This window comes from Dipodomys merriami, unplaced genomic scaffold (genome assembly GCF_024711535.1).
Source record: "Dipodomys merriami isolate MVZ:Mamm:240054 unplaced genomic scaffold, mDipMer1.0.p SCAF_990, whole genome shotgun sequence".
Classification (NCBI taxonomy): Eukaryota; Metazoa; Chordata; class Mammalia; order Rodentia; family Heteromyidae; genus Dipodomys; species Dipodomys merriami.
Genome location: NW_027206613.1, coordinates 118001 through 138504, shown reverse-complemented (window position 1 = coordinate 138504; position 20504 = coordinate 118001). Strand labels below are relative to the sequence as shown.

Below are 20504 nucleotides of genomic sequence, written 5' to 3'. Positions count from 1 at the left end.
TCGTAAGGCCCTCCGTTAATGCTATCCTCACAACTCACTTCAGTCCTTCAGAGTAAGGCCCAGTGTTAATGCTATCTTCACAACTCACTTCAGTCCTGTCATGTAAGGCCCAGTGTTAATGCTATCTTCACAACTCACTTCAGTCCTTCTCGTAAGGCCCAGTGTTAACACTATCCTCACAACTCACTTCAGTCCTTCAGAGTAAGGCCCAGTGTTAACGCTATCTTCACAACTCACTTCAGTCCTTCAGAGTAAGGCCCAGTGTTAACACTATCTTCACAACTCACTTCAGTCCTTCAGAGTAAGGCCCAGTGTTAATGCTATCTTCACAACTCACTTCAGTCCTTCTCGTAAGGCCCAGTGTTAACACTATCCTCACAACTCACTTCAGTCCTTTCTCTGTTTGTTGCAGTTGTCTCGACAGCACTCCATGCTCCTTTTTCTTGGCTTTCATTATGTTTTCATGATGACAAAAGGACTCTTTTGTAACACTCAAGTCCCTATTCACACGCTCTAACTCGGTGCTCAGATAATCAATTTTTTTCCCATTGTAGTACAGTTGGAAAAGCTGCAGCTCTATCTTGTGTGCTTTCAGTTCTTCAAGGAGACTCTGGTAGCGTTCTGCCTATGAAATAGTACAATTCAACACAAGTTAACAAGGTATCCATTTCAGCTGACCTTTACCACATATTGATTACTAATGAGTTTTTGTGTATGTTATTAAAAATGATATTTTCCCCAAAATAGCATTTGGAGGTTTCCAGATAGACCAAAATAAGACAGTAACTAGTAAATGACTTGTACTCACTCAGTGACATAGTGGTTAAAAGGGTGTCACCTGGGGCCTCATCCATTTCTGTCCTGACCAGCGAATTTGGCAATCCACTGACATTGTACAAGCTTTGTCATTTGTAAATTTAAAGAAGACTCTTTTATAAGTATAACACCCCCAACAACTTTAAATTCAATGACTACAGATAAAATACTGGCTATAGCTAATCATTTTATTTGTGCTATGAATAAAGAAATAGCAGGCCAGGTACCAGTGGCTCACACCTATAATCCTAGCTACTCAGGAGACTGAGATCTGAGGATCATGGTTCAAAGCCAGCCCAGGCAGGAAAGTCCGTGAAATTCTAGAAAACGGGAAGTGGCACTGAGGCTCAAGTGGTAGAGCACTAGTCTTGAGCTGAAGAGTTCAGGGACAGCGCCCAGGCCCAGAGTTCAAGCACCACAACTGCCCCCACCCCCCCAAAAAAAAAGCTGAAGTAAAGCTATGGCTCAAGTGGCAGAATGCCAGCCCTTGAGCAAAAGAAGCTCAGGGACAGTGCCTGGGCCATGAGTTCAAGCCCCAGGACCATCACAGAAAAAGAAAAAAGAAAAGGCAGAAAGAGCAGAAAGGGCCACACAGGAAGAGGTATTTCAGGTAACCTGCAAGCAGCCATCTGCCAAGGGTGCTCTAAAAAGTCCTGAGGAAGCTGGATTACACTAATTACAGGTTTAAAGTTCTACAACCCCATATGATGTTCTCAGTACTCTGGAAATATTACAGTCTGATCCCCACTGCCCCCACTTCCAATAACAAAACCAGGAACATAGATACAAAGCAACAGTACTATTACCAATAACACATTCTTTTTTTTTCTTCAAATATTTACTGAGTGTCTACTACATGTCAGGCCATGTTCTATGTACTGGAATATGGTAAAGAGTAAGACAGACCCATCCCAACTCTTTTATATTTTCTTTCTTTGTTGGTTGTGGGGCTTGATCTCTAGGCTTGGGTGCTGTCCCTGCGCTCTTCAGCTCAAGGCAAGCGCTCTACTGCTTGAGCCACAGTGCCACTTCTGGTTTTCTAGTGGTTTATTGGAGATAAAGAGTTTCATGGACTTTCCTGCCTGGGCTGGCTTTGAACCCCGATCCCCAGCTCTCAGCCTCCTGAGTAGCTAGGATGACAGGCGTGAGCCACCGCTGCCTGGCTCATCCAAACTCTTTATAAAGTTTATATTCCAGTTACTGGATCAAAGAGAAACCAGTGAATAATAAACATCAAACACCCTTAAATGGAATACAGTATGTGGTAGTACAAGGCAGAAGGTGTTCATTTAGATGGGAGTGTGGATAGCAAATGCCTACCAAGGAAACAGTTGTGAAAACTCAAATGAGTATCAGCTGTGTGAAAATAGAAGTGTTTATGAGAATATAGCAATCTTCTCTAAGTCAGACTTTAGAAGATTATTAAAAATACAAAGCAAAGCAGGATGCTGGTGGTTCACACCTGTAATTCTAAATATATGTGAATATCTTTCTCATTAATTTTAAAGAATGAAAATAAATTAGCATGTTCATATGTAATAGTTTGTTATTTTCACATGGTCCATTAAAACATTTATTCAGGGGAGGGGCTGTGAGGGAATATGGAGGATGAAAGGGGTGATATTGATCAAGATGCACTGTATTCACAGACTGCTTTGCTGAATGACAACTACTTTCCTCAACCACTTAAAGATAATAAATAAAATTAATACAAATATAATTATTTGGTGCTGGTACTGGGGCTTGAACTCAGGGCCTCCCCCTTGCCCTTGGTTTCTTATAGCACTCTACCACTTGAGCCACACCTCCACTTCTGGCTTTTTGCTGGTTAACTCCCAGGCTGTCTTTGAACCATGACCCTAAGGACCTTAGCCTTCTGAGTAGCTAGGATTATAGGCATGAGCCATCAGAATCCAGCTAAAGCACATATATATAGATATCTCTCTCTCGGGCTGGGAAGTTGGCTCAGTGGTAGAGCGCTTGCCTTGCATGCCCGAGGCCCTGGGTTCAATTCCTTAGCATCACATAAGCAAAAAGAAAAAAGCCGGAAGTGGTGCTGTGGCTCAAGTGGTAGAGCGCTAGCCTTGAGCTGAAGAGCTGAGGGACAGCGCCCAGGCCCTGAGTTCAGGCCCCATGACTGGACCCCCCCCAAAAAAAAATAAATAAAAAAGATCTCTCTCTCTCTCTCTATTTTTTTATTTTTTATTTTTTATTTTTTTTGCCAGTCCTGGGGCTTGAATTCAGGGCCTGGGTACTGTCCCTGAGCTTCTTTTTGCTCAAGGCTGGCACTCTTACCACTTGAGCCCCAGTGCCACTTCCAGTATTTTCTATTATGTGGTACTGAGGAATTGAACCCAGAGCTTCATGGCAAGCACTCTACCATTAAGCCACATTCCTAGACTACATGTATTTTTTAAAATGTGAATTAAAACTCTAACACAACAAGTATTGGTAATCGCAATCCACATGAACAAAACCTCTCTGGGGTATTTGATAATTTGTATGTATGCCAGTGTTGGGACTTGAACTCCTGCTTAGCTTCCCCTGTCACCCCCTCAAGGATGGCACTCTACCATTTGAGCCACATCTTCACTATGACTTTTTTTGTTGGTTTAATTGGAGATAAAAATATCACATACTAAGCCAGGCGCCAGTGTCACACCTGTAATCCTAGCTACTCAGGAGGCTGAGATCTGAGGATCGAGGTTCAAAGCCAGCCCGGGCAGGAAAGTCTGTGAAACTGTTATCTTCAATAAACCAGTAGAAAACCGGAAGTGGTGCTGTAGCTAAAGTGGCAGAGCGCTCTCCTTGAGCTGAGGGACAGCGCTCAGGCCCAGAGTTCAAGCCTCATGACTGACAAAAAAAAAAATTCACCTACTTTTCTACCCAGGTTGGCTTCACACCGTGCTCCTCAGATCTCAGTTTCCTGAGGAATTTGGATTACAGCTGTGCACCATGCCAGCCCCTGCAACCCTGATTTTTAAATGAATTCAGGATACAAATGCTTGAGTGTATTTGATGTGTAATGCTAGTCATCTGATCTGGGAAGAAAAGCTCAAATGGTAGGAGATAAATCAACAGGCTTATTGTTGTCAGGTGCTGGTAGCCTGGTGTAAGCCTAGCTTACAGGAGACTGAGAGCTGGAGGATCATGGCCCAAAGCAGCAGCGCAGGTAGAACCGTCTGACAGATTACATCTCCAAAGTAACCAGCACAAAAAGCAGGCCTGGAAGTACGGTTTAAGTTGTAATGTGCTAGCTTAGCAATGGCTAGATCTTGAGTTCAAACCCAATTAGCATCCTACCTAAATAAAAGATTATCTTTAAGGAATATCATTTTATTTGTCTTGTTTTTTTTAAAGTGAATCTTTGGTAGCTTGAAGGAAGTATCTAGTAAGTTTAAGAGATGGCTTTTGTGTCTAATACTTACTGGCTACCTCTTTGGGATACTTTACCTCATCTTTCTCTAATTTTGCCTGCTTACGCTCTGCAGCCACACTTTTTTTCTTATTAAAATTAAACTGTGCATCTTCTTCAGCTTTTAGTAACTTCTTTTTCTTTTCTTCATATTCGCCTATAAGTTCTCCTGAAGTGCTGATTTCCTCAAAAAACTGAGTTCTTTCTTTGGGTTTTTTCATGGAAATCAACTCTACAGTTCCCTATTAAAAACAGTAAAGCACAGTAACATGTAAAACACAGTGTGTTGCTCAAAACCATGAATTAAACTGCTACAGTGACTTACCTGAAAAACTAAACAGTTCTGTGCTTTGACTATTATACCTATCTTTTCCAGCTCTGCGACGTAAGCAGAACGACTCACAAGATTATCATTAAAATAAAATTCTGAGCATCCTCCTGAAATTAAAAAATAAAGACTGTTATAGAATATTTTCTTATTGCAATAGCCAGCTATGCAATGATGTGCTTATTAATAAATCTTTAATCAATCAACAAAAGCACCAAGAGCATATTGTATGCCAAAGACTATTTTTGTGGTAGTTTAACAAATGAAAAGTCTCTCATCTCAAAGAGCTTATAAATGAACATGACATATACAAGTAAAATTAAGCATGGGAGAAAGCAATGTGCTAAAGAGTAAACAAACAAGCTGAAGTCAGGTGCTGGTGGCTCACGCCTGTAATCCTAGCTACTCAGGAGGCTGAGATTTAAGGATCTAGGATCAAAGCCAGTCCAGGCAGGGAAGTCCATGAGACTCTTATCTCCAGTTAACTAACAAAAATCCAGAGGTAAAGGTATGGCTTAAGTGGTAGAGCACCAGCCTTGAGTGAAAAAGCCAAGTGCACAAGGCCCCCAGTTTAAGCCTCAGTACTGGCGAGTGTATGCACATGTGCACACACATACACACACAGTTGGAAAGGAGAATGAGAGTGTCTACATGATAAAGGGGAGGCACGATGATTTTAAATAGGGTACTCAAGAGAATTCTTACTGAGATGGATTCTTCTGAGTTAAAAATCTACAGGCTGGGTGCTGTGGTCCAGTGTAGGCCCAACTCCTTGTGAGGCTGAGACAAGTGGGTCACTGGAGCTCAGGGGCTGGAGGGCCAGCCTGAGCCATGCAGGGGACTGCTTCTCAAAACACAAACAAGAACTTCCCCAAAGAAAGAAAATTACCAGTGAATATGTATGGATGGTAACATGGTAAAGTACTTAAGTTACAGATTATGATACAAGTAAGTATATAGTATTTTTCTTTTCTTTCTTTTGGCAGTACTGGGATTTAAACTTAGGGTCTCACATTTGCTTAGCTGGAACTCTACCACCTGACCATGCCTCCAGCCTGGCTCTTTGCTGTTTTTTTTTTTTTTTTTGCCGGTCATGGGGCCTGAGCTCTGGGCCTGGGCGCTGTCCCTCAGCTCTTCAGCTCAAGGCTAGCACTCTACCACTTGAGCCACAGCGCCACTTGCAGCTTTTTCTGCTTTTGTGGTGCTGAGGAATCGAACCCAGGGCCTCATGCATGCAAGGCAAGCACTCTACCACTGAGCCAACTTTCCAGCCCTTTGCTGGTTATTTTGAAGATGGTATTTTGTCTGTTCATACCAGCTTCAAGCCACAATCCTCTAGGTCTCATCCTCCTAGGTAGGATTACAAGCATGAGCCTCCAGCATCCCACTAATAAGAAGTATTTCTAAAACTACCCAGGACTGATTTTGGGGAAGTTAATTCAACAGCATTTGTACATTAGAAATGTTCTCTCAGAGCAGAGTGAAAATAAAAACTAAAAACAATAAAGCACACATCTATTTTTAGAAGTCCTATAAAATCTTAGCATAGAATACAAATGTTATTCTCAATTTTGTTTATTCTGGAAACATTGGAAATTCATGAATAAAAATACAATTTAAAGGCTGGGCACTGATAGCTCATGCCTGTAATCCTAGCTACTCAGGAGGCTGAGATCTGAGCATCATGGTTCAAAGCCAGCCCAGGCAGGAAAGTCTGTGAGACTCTTATCTCCAATAAACCACTAGAAAACTGGAAGTGGCACTGTGGTTCAAGCAGTAGAGTGCTCGCCTTGAGATGAAGAGCGCAAGGACAGCGCCCAAGCCCAGAGTTCAAGCTCCACGACCGACAAAAAAAAGAAAGAAAGGAAGAAAGGAAGAAAGAAAGAAAGAAAGAAGTACAATTTAAAACATTTCACTCAAATTGTTTCTTGATGGTAGAGAAAAAAACATGTAAACCAGAAATATGTACACAATTAGTTCAACACTGAAAAAAAAAAAGATAACCTCAGGAAGAACTTTCATGACTTCTCTTACAGATGGACTTCCTTTTTCATTCTAACTGAATAACCAGGTACAAAAATGCTATCTGAGCCAGGTGCTGATAGCTCATGCCTCTGTAATCCTAGCTACTCAGGAGGCTGGGATCAGAGGATCATGGTTCAAAGCCAGCTGGTCAGGAAAGTCTGTGATTCTCTCTCCAGCCCAGGAACTGGTGGCTCACATCTATAATTCTAGCCATTTAGAGGAGACTGAGATCTGAGGATCAAAGTTCAAAGCCAGGTCAAGCAGTTAAGTCTGTGAGACTCTTATCTCCAATTAACCCCCAGAAAATGGAAAGTGGAGCTGTGGCTTAAAGTGATAGAGTGCTAGCCCAAGCCCCATGACCAATCAAAAGAGAAAAGAAAAACACTGGCAAGTGGAGCTGTGGTCAAGTAGTAGAATGCTAGCCTTGAGCAAAAAAGCTCAGGGACAGTGCCCCTGCTCTGAGTTCAAGCCACAAGACTGACACACACACACAAAAAACAACCAAACAAAAAACTTCCTGAACAAACGAGTGTTTTAGTCTTAGTGAATAGACTGGCATTTGCTTCTAAGAATAAACATATCCTCTCACTATGCTGATAAAACAGTAAGTTATCTTCCCCACCCCACAAAAAGTAGGCAATTAAATGACTCATGATAGTAATTACCTTGAATAATCCTTGAGAATTTCTTCTCTTCTCCATCTTCCTCTACATATACAATTTGTACACTTGCAAAGGAAGAAACAGGTTTTCCAATGTGTGCTCCATGAATAAGTTCCTGAATACTTTTCACTCTTAAATTAACTATTTTCTCTCCCATTACAAAACTAAGTGCATCCATTACATTTGATTTTCCTGGTGAGGAAAGGAGAAAAACATTCATAAAAAGCCATGCCTAGGGCCCAAATTCAGGCCACCAGTCATCTAATCATCCTGTTGGTCAGTGTTCAAAATGTGTAGCTAACAAATTCTGGTGGACCACTGGTCTCTTCTCTGCAGTTCTGGCTTGATGCAATAAAGAGGTCTAAATTTAAGAATCAGACACAGGGATCTAACTTCAAGCTCTTCCATTATTCTAGAGCAAATTATATACGAGGACAAATCACTTCTCTACATTTCAGTGATTCCCATTTCCAAGTATGGGATTTGCAAGTATTACCTAGGGAGTTAATGTGGCACCAGACCTTCACATACCAAAAGATACAAGATTAGGCGAAGATTGCCAGAATCTTCATAGTTGGAGTGGGATGGTGTTAGGAAACTCATACAGCAGACCTGGACTGTGTGCAAGCTCAGCTGGCTTTGGGCATTTAGATTTGGAGTTACGTGTCTAGTTTCCTGGTAAGAAGGGTCCAAAAAATAACTTAGGCTGAACATCTAGTTTCATTCCAGGCATGCGGAATCTTGGCATAGGCAAGGCAGTGGGTGTGCTCATCTCCCAGTACAAATCCCAGGCACTGAATCTTTAGTGAGGGTTCTTTAGTAGACAACAGTTGCATATATTACGCTTGGTTTTCTCAGAGTTGGCCCCAAGTACTCTTTCCCTTTGTACCTTGTCATTGTTAATTACCCTGTTTACAATTATGTGCTGAGACCTGCAAATCCTCCCAGCCAATCTCTAAACCAAAGGGTAGCCTCAGGGATTCTCCACTCCCATGGCAGACCTGTTGTTCAATCATGACCCTGTGATTTGCTCTATCAATACAGATATTCTACAAGCAAATTTGAATTTTTAGCATCTGGGAGAAGCAACACAAAGAGAAAGGAAGGCTGTCAGCCACTAGAAATATGGCCTAAAGAGTTAGGATCGTTTTTTAAAGAACCAGAACTGTTTAAAATGGTGCTAATTCATTTGGCTGAGCTGCAGTTAGATATAAGAAATACATTTTGGGTTGTATACTGATAGTCTACACATTGAGAGTCACTATAAGTATATATAGGATAAACACTCATGGAATTAAAGTATTACATTTGATAATGACAAAGCAAAAACAGAAACTTTTTTGTTCAACCTTTATTTAAAATCTACTTAAAAACCACTACTTTCCCAACAAACTCAATTAATGTTGCCCTTCACTAAAAATTTATGTTTTATTAAGACAGACAATAAGCAAAAAAAGGGGCTGGGAAGGTGGCTCAGTGGTAGAGCGCTTGCCTTGCATGCATGAGGCCCTGGGTTTGATTCCTCAGCACCACATAAGCAAAAAGAAAAAAGTCGGAAGTGGCGCGGTGGCTCAAGTGGTAGAGCGCTCGCCTTGAGCTGAAGAGCTGAGGGACAGCGCCCAGGCCCAGAGTTCAGGACCCACGACCAGACACCCCTCTCCCCCCAAAAAAGCAAAAAAAAGGCAACTGCATATGGTAATGAACGTCAAGAAGAGATCAAGTGGGTGATAAAAAGGAGGGTAATTTGGGAAGGAACTTCAGACAGGACTAGAGAACACTGAGTGCTGACTGCGAGGTAGTTAGCGTAACTATCAACTGTTGAAAAAAAAGAGTGAAACAAATCAAGTTCTATAGTAGACTGGAGGCCTCTGCTGAAATTAAACAGCAACATCAGAGAAACAATTCTAAGGAGTTATGTTGTGTGTGTGTGTGTGTGTGTGTGTGTGTGTGTGTGTGTGTGTGTGTGTGTGTGTGTGTGTGTGTGTGTGTGTGTGTGTGTGTGTGTGTGTGTGTGTGTGTGTGTGTGTGTGTGTGTGTGTGTGTGTGTGTCTCCTGGGGCTTGAATTCAGGGCATAGATGCTGTACCTGAGCTTTTTTGCTCAAGCCATTCTTGAGCCACATCTTCAATTTCATCTCTTTAGTGGCTGATTGGAGGAAAGAGTCTCCTAAAACTTTCCTGTCTAGGCTGGATATGAACCATGATTCTCAGATCTCAGACGCCTGAGTAGCTAGGATTACAGGCACTGAGCCACCAGCACCTGGCAAGTTATATTTTAGGTCACTATCACTTGATAAAGATGGACTAAGTAGTCAAAGATGTAAAAATTGGGTGTGGCTCAAGTGGTAGAGTACCTGACTAGTAAGCATGACACTGAGTTGAAAACCCATTACTGCAAAAAAATAAAAATGATGAAAATTACATTTGTTTTCTAAGTGCCTTTTGATTTCTATACCACAAACTGTACTTCCTTCCTCTACTCTAGGGGTGAAGAACATTCAGCCCCTTGTAACCATTTGGTCTGGCCAGGCCATGGCAATCACAGGTACGACTCAAAATTTATAAGACTTAGAGAATTTTTCATAGCAACCAACAAAATTTTAAGTGAATCATAATATAAAATTTGAGGGACAAACAAGGAAATCCATTAGGGCATGAAGAACACACATATGAGTACATATAAGAACAGACACATATGCTTTTATTGCTTTTATTAGCTGGCTGTAGCCCATCTGCCTATACTGACTCAGAAGACAGTAAGTGCCAGGCAGGCTGGGAGTCTAGATGTTGGGAAGTATAAACACATTGTGGCCAAACTACGACGGTCTGGTGATGAGATGAAGGTGCGTCGGATTCCTCACACGATGACTTTGCTTCCGATGGCTGACCACAATGCTGTCGACTCCTCTGTTGGGACAGAGAACTCCAATTCAACCTCTATCCACAGGTCATGATCAATAATCCTTGAAAAATGAATCCCAGATGAGGAGCAAGGAAATTATAGCACACTGAAAAGAGTTCAGGGGGGCTGGGAAGGTGGTTCAATGGTAGAGCGCTTGCCTTGCATGCATGAGGCCCTGGGTTCGATTCCTCAGCACCACATAAGCAAAAAGAAAAAAGCAAGAAGTGGTGCTGTGGCTCAAGTGGTAGAGCGCTAGCCTTGACTGAAGAGCTGAGGGACAGTGCCCAGGCACAGAGTTCAGGCCCCACAACCGGCCCCCCCCCCAAAAAAAGAAAAGATTTCAGGCTGGGAAGGTAGCTTAGCAGTAAACTGCTTGCCTAGCATGCATGAAGCCCTGGGTTCAATTCTTCAGTAGCACATACACAGAAAACGCTGGAAGTGGCACTGTGGCTCAAGTGATAGAGTTCTATCCTTGAGCAAAAGAGGCTCAGGGATAGTGGAGAGGCCCTGAATTTAAGCCTCAGGACTGGCAAAAAAATTCAGAAGTCGATGATAAACATTCGATATGTTCTAAATCCAAGAAACAATATTTGAAACATAATCAAAGCAAAATAATTGTGATGCTGGTGACACACACTGGATAGTTGCTCAGAATTAAGTGGTATGACATCCTACAAATGACTACAAAGGAAAGCTGATTCAGAGTATTCATCTTTCCAAGAAAAATGGACAAATGGTCTTTTCTCTGAGGAAGTTAAAGGCAAACCTGTGTGACTCACTTGTAGTAGTGTTTGCAGCAGCAAAAAAAGCCCAACTCAAGTATTATAGTTCAAAACAGCCCAAACTCAATGCACTGGGAGGTCAAGTGCATTTGGATAAAATCAGTGTTCTTCTATGAAGTCTGAATCATGGGATAAGTTCTCTAGGCTTGTGAAAAAACAGTATTACTCAGATGAATCATGTAGTAAGTGAGCTGGGCCTCGAGTAGAGTGAGAGTTTGTAAGAGTACCTGCTGCAGAATTGTTAGCACCAAAGTAAAATGGTTTCAGTTAGAGAACCATCTTAGATCAGATTACTGACCTACTACATGATACTGAAACACTGCAGGATGATGCAGATCTCCAATTTTTCTGACTTGTGATGAGATGGCAGATATCACAAATACCATCCAACTGGCCATTTTCATCCACGGGATAACTGCAGAGTTTGAGATGCGTAAACCATGCATGGCACTACAAGGTGAGGCCTTGGAGAGACTTTTTTTTATCAAAAAAAAAAAAAAACTTGAGCTGTCATTTGAAAAATTAAGTGGTGTTACTACAGATGGAACTTCAATCATTGCTGGCTGGGCACTAGGGGCTCATACTTGTAATCCTAGCTACTCAGGAATCTGAGAGCTGAGGATTGTTTGAAGCCAGTATGCATATACAAATCCAAGAGATTATCTCCAATTTACCAGTAAAAAGCTGGAAGTGGAGGTATGAATCAAATGGTAGAGTGCCAGTTAACAACAAAAAAGGCAAATGAATGTAGGGCTTCTTTTCCAGCATTGCCAACAAAAAGGGGTTTATTCATCTGTGAGGAGACAACTGAATTGTCTGTCTTGATACAAGTGATTTAATGATATGCCACCACTGCACCATACTCCAAGAAGGTCCTGTGCATAGTCACTGTTGCTCAACAATGTGATATCAATGACGGTAACATATGCAAGCATTGTCAAGAGTAGAGTTTAACAGCTGCCAGACTGCCAGTTTAAGGAGTTACTGATCTGGGCTGAGTATGGTGATCTTGTTCATCATTCTAAAATGTTATGGCTGAGAGGCAGGAACATGTTCATGAGGTTTCCCAAACTCCAGGATGAAATCAAGCAGTTCATGAGGATGAAGGGAAAACCTGTCAAATAACAATTGGCTGTGTGATCTAGCGTTTACAGTGGACAAAACCGTAATGTCAAGTAGCAGGGTCCCAACCAGCTTCTCAGCTCCCTGCTTTCAAACATGAAATCATCTGAAGCTATATTAAGGCTCGGAAAGTGCAACTGGAAAGGAATAACACAGAACATTCCCCCACATTTGAATATGTCGGTGAATGTGTGAAACTAATGTGACCTTTAAAAGTTATGTTATCAAACAAGCTCTACCATAAGTTGTGGAACTAGTTGATGTGGCTGATAACCCACAATATGACAGCACTTAGCTGCCAACTGATGATGAGCTGAATGCCAAGTGCAACAACCCTCACCATGCTGCTTGAGTTCTTATGTTATAAAGCAATGATGCATTTCCTACTTTGAGGAAGTAGGAATATACATCCATGTTTGGAACAATTTACTATCCCAAAGTTTCCAAAACCTAGCATTGCAAAGATTTGACTGACCAACACAAACCTGGGAAAGCAGTGTGAGGGTCAAAATCACCAACATTAGCTAACATTATACACCTCACCAAAGAGAGTCTGGTCTAGCCATCACATGAGAGGTTAAATGTTTTACCAAATATAGAAGACTATTTTTTTTTTTTTTGCCAGTCATGGGACTTGAACTCTGGGTCTGGGCGCTGTCCCTCAGCTCTTCAGCTCAAGGCGAGTGCTCTACCACTGGAGCCACAGCGCTACTTCCGGCCTTTTCTGTTTATGTGGTGCTGAGGAATCGAACCCAGGGCCTCATGCTTGCAAGGCATGCACTCTACTGCTGAGCTACCTTCCCAGCCCCTAGAAGACTAATTTTAAGTGAATAATTTGAGATAACCTACAAATGATGTTATAAACATCCAAACAGCCCCTGGCAGAATAAAAAAGTTCCCTAATCCTGTTTCAGAAGTTCAGTTTCTTACTTAAGAGCCTCTTTTCCTGGGCTCAAATTCATTTATACATCCTACAAACATTTTCTGAACACCTACTTATCAGGCACTGGGTTAGAAAACAAGTATAAATTTTTTTTACTCTTAAAATTAATGGGAGCCACAGCTCTGGACTAGCTTCCTATACTCTATGCACAGCAGATGAGACCAAACTCAAATACAGACACATGCTAAGTGCTACATAATCACACGGAAACTTTAAAGGACCAAGTAAATCTCTACATCAGACCATCTCTTCCTGACAACAGGAGGCTCAGTGAGTAATCAGGAAGAGCCCAGTCTATATCTACATGTAACCCTTACCAGAAATGGCCTGATGTTAGTCAACCCATTTTGTTTTCATTATTCTTTTCCCTGTTCCTACCTTACAACTATTAATTCTATCTTGTAGAATGAGGGGTTTTACCTGAGTTTAGAATCACAAATAAACACCAATTAGAAGCCAGGGGCCTATGGCTCATAACTGTAATCCTAGCTACTCAGGAGGCTGAGATCTGAGATTGCAGTTCAAATGCCACCCCAAGAAGGGAAGTGGAAGTCTGTGAGACTCTATCTCCAAATAACCACCAAAAAAGCTGGAAATGGAGCTGTGGCTCGAGTGTTACAATACTAGTCTTGAGCAAAAAATCTCAGGGACAGCATCCAGGCCCTGAATTCAAGCCTCAGGACCAGAATGAAGAAAAAAAAGCCAACAGTATATACTTTAAATGTAAATTTATATAGCTGTGCAACTTATTGCCACAATCTAATATTAGAAAAGCATTTTCATCACCTCAAGATTCTCACTCCCAGCTGCAATCAATTCCTATTACCATCCCTAGTCACAGGTAACCACAGATCTGCTATACATCTCTATAGATTTGTCTTTCCTGGACATTTCATATGAATGAAATAATATGGTATGTAGTCTTTTGCATCTGGCTTTTTATATGTAGGAAACTATAAGCAGTATGTTCATGCATACAACAAATTATAGTACTAAACACATTATAATTTTGTCTTTTGACTTCCCCAGGTGCTTGCAGTGGGTTGTGACCTATTTCTATTGAATCTCATTTTTTGCCAGACACCCTTCCTCTATTATTTGCCTTTGCAAACTATCTGTGAAATAAGTATTTAATTTGCATTTGACAAATAAAGAAGAGGTCCAAAATGATCTATTTTCTTTCAATAAATATAGAAAATTATACTATAATAAATTAAAAGTGAAGACTAAATACAAAGTGCCACAGGAACACTTTTAGAAGAAGCCTAGATGGCTGGATGCTCTGAGTAATTTTTGCAGGAGATAATTCTGGGCTGTTTTAAAGAATGAATATAAAGGTTTAGAGACAAAGGTTGAGATGAAAAATGTACCATCCCAGGAAAAGAGAATAAATTGGTCATAGGCACAAATGAGTTGGAGAGCAAGGTCATTAAGAAAGCAAGTAAGAGTTGGTGCCAGTAACTCACACCTGTAATCCTAGCTACTAAGAAGACTGAGATATGAGTTCAAAGCCATCTGCAGGAAAATCTGTGAGACTCTTATCTCCACACACAAAACTGGAAGTAGAGCTGTGGCTCAAGTGTAAGAGCACCAGGCAATGAATGAAAGTGTCAGATACTAAGTTCTAGTCCCAATCCTGGACCACCTCCACCCTCCAAAAAAGACTATGTGTAAAAAGAGGCTCAAGCTGGGCACTGGTGGCTCACGCCTATAATCCTAGCTACTCAGGAGGCCGAGATCTGAGGATCAAGGTTCAAAGCCAGCCGGAGAAGGAAAGTCCTTGAGACACTTATCTCCAATAAACCACTGGAAAACCGGAAGTGGCGCTGTGGCTCAAGCGGTAGAGAGCTTGCCTTGAGCTGAAGAGCGCAGGGACAGCGCCCAGGCCCAGAGTTCAAGCCCCACGACTGACCAAAAAAAAAAAAAAAAAAAGAGGCTCAAGGTGAGGCTCATCAGTACCACACCTGGCTTAACAAACGAGCCTTTGACATCAGAATCCTAGTATAAAAAAAAAAGTAAAACTGTACTTCTGTACTTCACATTATTTTCTAGTCTTGTCCACTGAATGCACCAAGTATCTCTTGTTATTAGAAATGAGTCTCTAACGACTTTCCTACTAAAAGAAGCAGAAGTCATTGGAGAAGTAGCTAATTTCAAGTCTGAGGCAGGACAGAATGAAGATGAACCAGGACATCTTAAGTGAGAAACCAAGAAGTTTTCCAATAGGAGAAAGCCAAGGGGAGTGCCCAATGACTAAGGTTGTAACTTTAGCTGAGCATCAAAAATAATGATTTTGGTGGATCAAGATGCACTGCATCAATAAAAATCCATGGGTCCATATAAATACAAAAGTCAGCTATTAAAAATATCCTTTCGGACCCCCCCCCAAAAATAAATAAATAAAAATATCCTTTCTTTGAAAATACTAATGCTTACTTAAGGAGGGATTATTCACTGTCAATCAGGCAGCTGACATGGTTATACCAACCTGCAATCCCAACTACTTGGGAGGCAGAGACAGGAGGATTGTGGCTTCAGGCCAGCCTCAGACCCTATCTCGAAAAAAGCCAGGCATGGTGGTTCATGCTTATAAATTCAGCTACTCAGGGGACAGAGGTAAGAGAACCTCACTCCAAACCAAGGCAAAAGCATGAGACCTTATCTAAAGAACAAACTAAAAATAATAAGGACTAGAGACACAGCTTGGGTAGAGTGTACAAAGCACACAAGATCCTGAGTTCAATCTCCAATACTGTCAACAAAACAAAAACAAACTACCTGGAAACTGATTAATAGAGAAATTTGTATAATGCCAAAGTAATAAGGGACTTTATAGTTATAAGTTTATATATGTAGGGGATTAACAGATGAAGAAATTGCTATCATTACCCTAATTTAGGGGTCACTCTTACCAACAGGAAAAATAAAATCAGACCAGGCACTGGCGGGTCATTTCTGTAGTCCTAGCTACTTAGGAGGCTAGTATCTGAGCTTTGTGGTTTGGCAAAGTCCACAAGACTCTTATTTCCAATTAACCAGTAAAAAGCCAGAAGTGGGGCTGGGGCACAAGTGGTAGAGTGCAAGCCTTGTGCACAAAAGGATAGCACCCTTGCCATGAGTTCAAGTGCTAAGTCTCTCTCTTACACACACAAAAGAATGGATGAAAGAAATTATATGATATGGTACAACACAAAGTTTATAGTAACACGATACTTTATCCTAATTTTTACTTCACCAACACTTTAGATATATTTTCCACTTTACAAAAATAAAGGGAGAGAAGAACAAACTAAATGACACCATAAGAAAGCAACTGGATAAATCTAAACTTCCTTTTTTTTTTTTTTTTTTTTTGGTCGGCCATGGGGCTTGAACTCTGGGCCTGGGCACTGACCCTCAGCTCTTCAGCTCAAGGCTAGCACTCTACCACTTGAGGCATAGTGCCACTTCTGGTTTTCTGGTGGTTTATTGGAGGTAAGAGTCTCAGGGACTTTGCTGCCTGGCTTTGAACCATGATCCTCAGATCTCAGCCTCCTGAGTAGCTAGGATTATAGGTGTTAGCCACAATAGCCACAAGCTAAATCTAAACTTTCTAAGATAACTTTTCTAATCTCTTCAATATGTCAAAATTACAAATAAAAGCTTTGGGGTAGAGAAACTGAAGATGGAACAATCCGATGCAATATGTGGTTCTGAGTAAAGAACACTGGAGTCACTGAGGAAATGTGAGCTATGTATCAAATGAAACTAACATTTACTGAAAAAGTAAGATAATCTTTTGAATACAAATAAGATAGAAAATAATACACACTATGAGGTCTAATTTTCACTTTTTAAAGGTCTGCATAGAAAAAAAATTATATAGATATGCCCCAAGAAAATAGGGCATATTAAATTGTGGTAATGTATTTAAATTTTTTATTTTCCAATTTTTTTTTTTTTTTTGTCGGCCGTGGGGCTTGAACTCTGGGCCTGGGCACTGTCCCTCAGCTCTTCAGCTCAAGGCGAGTGCTCTACCACTTGAGCTATAGCGCCACTTCCGGTTTTCTGGTGGTTTATTGGAGATAGGAGTCTCAGGGTCTCTCCTGCCCGGGCTGGCTTTGAACCGTGATCCTCAGATCTCAGCCTCCTGAGTAGCTAGGATTACAGGCGTGAGCCACCAGCGCCCGGCTTTATTTTCCAATTTTTATAATATACCTGTACTGCTTTTATTACAATGAAAGATTTTAGAATTCAGCATTAGTATGGACTATCTAAAATGGAGAGATAACCAGGTGATGAACAAGAAGGAAATTAGTGGAGGCAACTTGGAACTTTAAATAGGATGGCAAGGAAATGTTAGATGTTGGCCTGCTGGCTAGTGTTAGCTTAATAACTATTTGTTGCAGAAAGAAAAAATTAGCAGGGGCTGGGAAGGTGGCTCAGTGGTAGAGCACTTGCCTTGCATGCTCAAGGCCCTGGGTTCGATTCCTCAGCACCACATAAGAAAAAAGCCGGAAGTGGCGCTGTGGCGCAAGTGGTAGAGTGCTCGCCTTGAGCTGAAGAGCTGAGGGACAGCGCCCAGGCCCAGAGTTCAGGCCCCACGACCGGACCCCCCCCCCCAAAAAAGAAAAAATTAGCAAATCAAGTATGTAAATTCTGTAAAGGTCAGATTAAGGACCTGTGCTATGAATGACATAAAGGCAACATGAGGGAAATGATGGTTCTAGAAGGGTTACTTTTAGTTCTAACATTCTCTTCCCCTCTATTCATTATGTTTGGGTCAAGATTTTTTGGGGCATGGAATAGTGGAGTGGGATGTAAGGGTTTACAAAGGCCACATTCATTTCCATTTCAGAGTCTTAGCATCTGTTAGTCTTTTGACTTAAGAATGCCTTTTCTCGCCGGGCGCTGGTGGCTCACGCCTGTAATCCTAGCTACTCAGGAGGCTGAGATCTGAGGATCGCGGTTCAAAGCCAGCCCGGGCAGGAGAGACCATGAGACTCCTATCTCCAATAAAACCACCAGAAAACCGGAAGTGACGCTGTAGCTCAAGTGGTAGAGCGCTCGCCTTGAGCTGAAGAGCTAAGGGACAACGCCCAGGCCCAGAGTTCAAGCCCCACGACCGACAAAAAAAAAAAAAAAAAAAAAAGAATGCCTTTTCTCTAGGACTTCATGGAGGCCACCTTAATTCCCCCTATCATAGCACTCATGGTAACTGAACCTTCCTAATCCCTGTTCCCACTGCTAACTATATTTCACACTCTGACCATTTCTGAGTTCCCCATTTCTCATCTTAATTTTAAACCCTTTTCACACTACCGGAACCTCTATTTGTTACTATAAGAAAGATGACTTTCATTTTCTTGATAGTTTGAGAGAATCAACATTCATTCCCAACAAGTGCAATAGTGGGGATTTTCAATGACTTCTTTTCTACATTTTCTCAGTTCTCTGTATTGAATAGTTTACTTTTTTAGTCAGGAACAACGACAACACTTCTTTTTTTTTTTGGTCGTGGAGCTTGACCTATGGGCCTGGGTGCTGTCCCTCACTCTTCAGCTCAAGGCTAGCGCTCTACCACTTGAGCCACAGCACCACTTCCGGTTTTCTAATGGTTTATTGGAGATAAGAGTCCCATGGACTTTCCTGCCTGGGCTGGTTTTGAACCATGAACCTCAGATCTCAGCCTTCTGATAGCTAGGATTACAGGCGTGAGCCACTGGCGCCCCGCCAACTTCTCTCATTTTAAAAGCCTGTTTTAGGTAAATTAAGCAAAAATGGAGTGCCAAAAGCTTAGGAAAATATGCATAAAGGAAGTCACTATCACCATCCCCTCTGGGTCAAAGGTCGGTCACACACCCTAGAACCAATAGCCTCTGTGAGCCCCCCACCTGTGTTCATGAAAAGGGGTGACTACTGCGAGGGCACACGTGTGTAGATCTGGGGGAAAACAGCAGTAACGGACAAGAGGAGCTACTCGTGGGGACAGAAGTCCCTGGGGTTGGAGGGTGTGGGGGCCAGAATATGTGAGTGTGGAAGGCCTGCAAAGGAGGATGAGGGTGGAAGCAAGGATGGGCCAGAAGGGAGGAAGGACCAAGAGGGGAGAAGTGAGCAGCAGGGAGAGGAGAGCTGCGGGAGGGTCACCACTAGAGCAGGGAAGAGGGGAGCTGAGGAAGGAGAGGAGAGCCACAGGGGAAGGGAGCTGAGGAAGAGTGGGGTCAGCCATAAGAAGGGTGGACCACGAGCAGTGGGGGAGCCAAGGGGGAGGGGAGCCAAGGAGGGTCAGCCCTGGAGGGGGAGAGGAGGGGGGGCAGACCATGAGAAGGAGGAAGGAAACAGAGCAGAGGGAGGTTAGGTGACAAGAGGGGTTTTGTGAGCTGGGGGCAGGCCACGAGAGGGGGAGGGGGGCTGGGGCAGGCCAGGAGAGGGGGAGTGGACTGGGGGGGCAGGCCAGGAGAGGGGGAGGGGAGCTGAGGACAGACCACGAGAGGGGGAGTGGACTGGGGGGACAGGCCACGAGGGGGGGAGGGGGCTGGGGTGGGCCATGAGGGGGGGAGGGGGCTGGGGTGGGCCACGAGGGGGAGGGGGCTGAGGGGGCCACGAGGGGGAGGGGGCTGAGGGGGCCACGAGGGGGAGGGGGCTGAGGGGGCCACGAGGGGGGGCAGGCCACGAGGGGGAGGGGGCTGAGGGAGCCACGAGGAGGAGGGGGCTGAGGGGGCCACGAGGGGGAGGGGGCTGAGGGAGCCACAAGGGGGGAGGGGGCCACGAGGGGGAGGGGGCTGATGGGGCCACGAGGAGGAGGGGGCTGAGGGGGCCACGAGGAGGAGGGGGCTGAGGGGGGACAGGCCCGAGGGGGAGGGGGCAGGCCACGAGGGGGGAGAGGCCCGAGGGGGCTAAGGGGGCTGGCCATGAGGGGGAGGGGGCCACGAGGGGGGAGGGGGCTGAGGGAGCCACGAGGAGGAGGGGGCTGAGGGGGCCACGAGGGGGAGGGGGCTGAGGGGGCCACAAGGGGGGGAGGGGGCTGAGGGGGCCACGAGGGGGAGGGGGCTGATGGGGCCACGAGGAGGAGGGGGCTGAGGGGGCCACGAGGAGGGGGCTGAGGGGGCCACGAGGAGGAGGGGGCTGAGGGGGGACAGGCCCGAGGGGGAGGGGGCTGAGGGGGCTGGGGGGGGCAGGGAGCCGACGGCCGGCCCGAGGGGAGAAGGTTAGTCAGGAGGAGGGTCAGCCTGGAGAGGAGGGGACGGACGGACACGGAGCCCAGGAGGGCCCTGGCGGGTGGCGCGGGCCGGCGGCGCCCGCCGTCCGTCCGTCCGTCCGTCCGTCCGTCCGTCCCGCGGCCCGGGGCGGAGGCCCGGCCTCCCTGCGGGGTTACCGGAGCCGTTGGGGCCGATGATGCAGGAGAACCTCTTGAAGGGGCCGATGACGTGGCGGCCCCGCCAGGACTTGAAGTTCTCCATGAGCAGCAGCCGCAGGTGTCCCATGGCGGCGCGCCGCACCTCCGCCGCCGCTCCGCGCTCGCCTTCGAGGAA

The 20504-nt window shown here is 44.0% G+C and overlaps 1 protein-coding gene across 1 annotated transcript in view; it reads right to left on the bottom strand.

The window, feature by feature from the left end:
• Positions 1 to 20500, bottom strand: part of LOC138822151 (structural maintenance of chromosomes protein 1B-like) — a 62892-nt gene extending 42392 nt beyond the window's left edge. The window contains exons 1-5 of the mRNA XM_070014712.1: positions 20348 to 20500; positions 7250 to 7438; positions 4557 to 4669; positions 4270 to 4473; positions 387 to 625 (exon numbers count right to left, since the gene is read on the bottom strand). Of these exons, the coding sequence (XP_069870813.1) occupies positions 387 to 625; positions 4270 to 4473; positions 4557 to 4669; positions 7250 to 7438; positions 20348 to 20456 (854 nt within the window). The 5' untranslated portion in view covers positions 20457 to 20500. The remainder of the gene's footprint in view (positions 1 to 386; positions 626 to 4269; positions 4474 to 4556; positions 4670 to 7249; positions 7439 to 20347) is intronic.
• Positions 20501 to 20504: the final 4 nt, after the last annotated feature.